This window comes from Haliotis rufescens, unplaced genomic scaffold (assembly GCF_023055435.1).
Source record: "Haliotis rufescens isolate VD_foot unplaced genomic scaffold, xgHalRufe1.0.p SCAF_11, whole genome shotgun sequence".
Taxonomy (NCBI): Eukaryota; Metazoa; Mollusca; class Gastropoda; order Lepetellida; family Haliotidae; genus Haliotis; species Haliotis rufescens.
The window spans coordinates 39,129,979-39,134,875 of NW_025963791.1; the positions used below are offsets into that span (position 1 = coordinate 39,129,979).

General features: G+C 41.2%; 1 protein-coding gene across 1 annotated transcript; it reads right to left on the bottom strand.

The window, feature by feature from the left end:
* Window positions 1–366: 366 nt before the first annotated feature.
* On the bottom strand, window positions 367–4,302 carry LOC124149373 (chromobox protein homolog 8-like). The gene is made up of 5 exons (XM_046520910.2): window positions 4,008–4,302; window positions 3,747–3,790; window positions 3,487–3,552; window positions 3,173–3,233; window positions 367–1,980 (listed from the first exon to the last, which is right to left on the bottom strand). The coding sequence occupies exons 1-5, from the start codon at window positions 4,074–4,076 to the stop codon at window positions 1,228–1,230; spliced, it is 993 nt and encodes a 330-aa protein (XP_046376866.1). The 5' UTR covers window positions 4,077–4,302; the 3' UTR covers window positions 367–1,227.
* Window positions 4,303–4,897: the final 595 nt, after the last annotated feature.

A 4,897-nucleotide genomic window follows, 5' to 3' on the forward strand; every position in this document is an offset into this window, starting at 1 on the left:
AGAAATGGGCTTTACACATTGTATCCCTGTCGGGATTCGAACCCGGGTCTTCGGCGTGACGGGCGAACGCTTTAACCACTAGGCTACCCGACCGTCCCGTCAAGTCTATTATAAACTGTCGGGCAAAAGAAGGTATACACCCATGTTTAATGGTGGCTAAAATGAAACAAACAAGAAATGGTTAAAAGATGTGATGTATTTGATAGGGGTGCCATTGATAGGGGTGCCATAGTTGTGTTTCGTTGGACTGTTTCCGTGACTGTTTTCAGCCTTGTGACGTTTTTAGTTGTATACTTTACTGTGCCCGGCAGTTTATGTATGCATTCTAATAATGTGAATTGTTCAATAAATGACACGACAAAATAATCAAGATTCTGATTTTGAAGAGAGATTTTATGTACACTATCACATTACACCAGCTTACACCAATGTGTGTTTTGTGCAGATGGAAAAAAGGTGCCGATGGTTTTGTTACATTGACTGATGAGATTGTCATCTTGAAAAGCAATTGACATGTGTCATGCACGTGCATCACGAGCGCATGGTCCATAGCTACATACACCAGGCATGTACTTATTAGTGCAGATGTCAGAAGATGGTCCACAGTTGAGGATGTCAATGGGTGGGTATATTTCTACTATGGTCTAATTCAAACACTTGTGTTAAGTACACCAAACGTACATGTACATGGCTGGTCACATCACAGCGTATGGCACGAATTACATACACAAATATATTTTCTAAAATCGAAATGTCCCTTGTGTAATAAATTCTCCAAGCACGTAGATTTGATATGTACAAAATATCCTGTTTTTCCCAACAAATGTTATTAAAGTTTGGTCTTTGGTCATTCTTTCGTTCCACAGTCCATTCTCATGTATCCTGTTTATTATGCACATTGCTCTGCATCCACTTTCAACCTCTGTATCTAAATATCGAAGATTCTTTACACATTTTGACGTATATGCTTTCGGAAAAAGTTACCAATCTCACAAAATATACTATCCATCTCGAACAAACGAATCTGTAAATGATCGTCACAAATATCCATTCGAAAATACAACTTCCATATTTTGAGATTCTCACCCACAGGTTCAGACCCTCACAGAACACGGCGGCACATCCACGTGCGAGTCGATTGCACACATGGCAGACAGGGATGACTCAAAAGTGCGAAATGTAGAATATTCTGACTCACTGCTATGAGGTGATGGTGAAATATACACATTAATTCGTATCCAACGAATTTCTGAAGAATCCTTTTTCGGTGTTACTTTCCACAAACGTTACTTTGATGAAATTACAGGTGACATCGGTTACAAGCACTTTAAGCGGGGGCTCTCCATTAGGGGGATAATACATCTTGGATCGGCTTTTCACTGCCGCTGAATCAGAATCCCTTTCACAAAAGCCTTGCGAGTATCGATCGCTACTCTCTTGTTTTGCTGGATACTCCGATTTCATTGGCTCGATAACGTTGTTGAGATGGTCCCTGCATTCGCCTAACCGGATCAATGCCTCGCAGGCAGTTAGCTCCCCTTCTTTGCACGCCGCCCCACGTGTGAGGGGTAACAGATTCAGGTCCGTGTTTACTTTCTTATCGAAGGGCATGCCCCAGAAAGCTCGATCGCTACACGGCGAGGATCGACCCCTCACCTCCTCGCCTTCCTCAACAGAGTAGAGGTCGCGGTCGGTACATCCTGATCGTGATACATGTTTACTCGACTCTAAATCATTCTCCGGGTCATAATCACTGTCCTTGTCCGATTCCTTCTCAGTGCTGGAGTCTTCTGACATGGGACTTTCACAGTCATCATTGCCTCCAAAGAATGGCCTCCAAAAGTTGTTGTTCATCGAATCTTGTTGTTCGGGATTTTGATGCGTGCTGTTATCGCCGTAAAGAGATTGTGTTCCATCCTGCTCGTCGAGGTCACTGTCGTCTGCTACTGTGTCACTTGTCTGGGGACTTCCGGCCGACATCTATATGCAACAAGAGAAATAGTCTAGAAGTATGTTAGGTAGAGCACACGAGAAACGATGTTTCAGCCTACAGGATGTCAAGCCGGATATATACTTGACAAACAGCTGTCTCGTCTATAGTAAGACTACTTGAGGGCTCACAGGCATTTAATGAGTAGAGTCGCTCACTCAAACCTGTCATTTCCACACTTTAGGCGAATCTCTAAGGGGTTTTGTTGTTTATGGAATATCTTGAAAATTGATAGAAGAGAGATTGTATAAGTATTTTAAAACTTGGTACAGAATACCTGCTTGAACGGCCCAAAATTGATTTTTACTTCTTGTCTATCAAATAAAATGACATAATTGCATAGGCATATGGAACAGATGTTTTAAATTTTTAATTGAAATCCGGTTTGCACTTGATACAATCATCCATTGAACCCGCAAAACTTACTTTCGCGTTCGTGTGAAAATGTCAGTCTGACCTGAACGCTGAACGCGACTGTACTCTCTTACCCTCCCACACAAATCTCTCGATCACTCTCCATGCTCGTGCTCCCCCAACCCTCCCCCACCGCCCCTATATTCAGTGTGTGTCCTGGGCTCGGGGCCCAACAGCCGAAACCCATCTCCAAATACACATTGCGATACGTAAATCCCAAAATAAACGCGCGACTGGCCAAGGCCTAATGATATCACCCCCATGAATCGCCTGGCTTTGTCAGAGCTAAAAATAGCCCATCGATAAACACGCGTGTCTCATGCCAAGCTATTTTGGTCATGCATTCAGCGGGACATTCTTAGCAAACGGGAATTCGTGTTGACAAACTGGATCGGTCAAAAACCCATTAACGTGACAAATGGTCATAAGGAGTTTAATTAACTGATAAGGGTATCTAATTTCATGTTTGTTGCTATGGCTACGAATTATGACAACAACTCAATTTTATTTACATAATACATCAATTTAAAAAATATTTAATGATAATTATGTTCAGATTAATTTCAATAACATCTCAATATGCAATTAATTTAAGCCAATGTATCAATCAAAATACATAAATATACACTTTCCCGACATGTTTCAATTCACGTTAATGTCAATCAATGTTACTTAATATTCCACTCAGATTATATAGCCACGCACATGATAAAACTATACAAAGCAACAAATATAAAAAGTTCACAGTATTTTGTTTGATAAACTAACCTGGCTTTGCCGTCTCTTTTGTTGCAGTTTTTGTCGTTTTCTCCCATACCAGTGTTGACGCCTAAAAAACGAGAAACAAACATCCGTCAACAATTTAAATTTGAAAACAAACGCTGTATACTTCCGGTTTGTTTCTCGACAGCACTAACTTGAGTTCACCACCGACCATGCCCAGGAATGCTAGTTTCCAAGCACCCTGAGTATTTAATCAATACAAACAAAGTTACCGAAGGTGGAGTACCTATAAACAAAAACAACCGCGCCACGTGCAGATGACGCGAGTTTTAAATAACTTATCTAAACTCGTCACTCACTTGTCTTCGAACTCCGCTATCAACAGTGGGTCGAGAATGTTGTCTTTAGGCTCCCATGTACTGTGCCTGTGAAATAGACATGAAATTAACAATGTAAACACCTATTAGAAAAGGAGACATTTCTAGAAGATTCTACGCTCCGTTCAGGATTACTTATTGATTTTCCCAACGCTGGAATACGCATGTGTAAGGATTAAAGTGCGCAGTATCATAACATTAATGAAACTAGCAAGCGAAATCAACGTGAAAAAGACACTTACTTCAGTGTGTAGCCTTTCCATTTGACAAGATACTCAACGCGACCCTGAAATAAACAAGAAAAAACAACTGTCATGTGTTGTTCATTGCCCTTTAGGCTAAGCAACGCTCGATCGCATCACGGCAAACATATGTCAACACAGCATTGCGGCCAACAAGCTGATATCGGCGTCAGTTTAAATATCCATATCGCGATGACAGCTTCTAAAACGTGCTTGACATGAAATAAAAACCTTATCACAACATAAGTAACACAGATTTACCTTTCGGTAACGTTTCTTTTGTATGTTATCCGCTTGAAATATCCGATCTCCCAAAACCGGTAGCTCCATTGCTGTGCGAATGATACTGACTGGCGGTTGTATTGCCTCGGCGCGAGCTTGTTAGCAGCCGATGGATTTGTGCGCATGCGCGGTAATCTGACCTGTGACGTCAGCAAGCGCGCCGAGCGTGGTTGTACACTAACCAACAAACAAATCATTCGAGATTGGATTCGTCAATGACTCACAGTGTCACCGCATTTCATGCGTGTCGCCGACAACAACTCAACTTCAAGTAGCCAAAACAGCTGATGCGTGTCTATTTCGTTACCACGTCATCACTGGACTTTTGTTTACAGCAACACTTCCAGAACAAACCAGAAACATTCAGTTCGGCGTGGAATATTCTATAAATAGCCTCGGCCTGTGACTAATAAATATCTATAACTGCAAAGTGTAAGGATCTATTTACAATCCCGCGCTGTCAAGGGAGCGATAGCTTGCATTACATACGCCCCATTGTGAAATGAACATGAAACAGCTTGTCTTGATTACAAGTTGCGACATTCAATATTCGGTACAAGTACAATCGGAATGACGAAATTCCACGAAATATCCCCGATATTACCAAATGCGGTGAGATAGTGTTTCAGTCAACCAAATCCTGCACATTCTCTTCACCTGTTGGTGACGAGACGCAGGGAGAGACCATCTATTATATGGTCTCTGACGCAGGTGTATCGCTAGACAATGATTACGTTATATATATACGTATTTATCAGATATATAAATAAACTAAAAGACTACATTCGTCACATATGATAACACATACCTTTAGATATATATATAACTATAGTAAAAATATAACGAAAAGTAGTGAAAACGCATTACGC

Bases quoted from the DNA above. Each gene is read 5' to 3' on its own strand.
- LOC124149373 (XM_046520910.2), bottom strand. From the start codon at position 4,076: ATGGAGCTACCGGTTTTGGGAGATCGGATATTTCAAGCGGATAACATA. The intron at 3,791-4,007 runs GTAAATCTGTGT...TGTTTATTTCAG, and splicing joins AAAAGAAACGTTACCGAAAG to GGTCGCGTTGAGTATCTTGT. The intron at 1,981-3,172 runs GTTAGTTTATCA...TGTTGCATATAG, and splicing joins AAAAGAGACGGCAAAGCCAG to ATGTCGGCCGGAAGTCCCCA.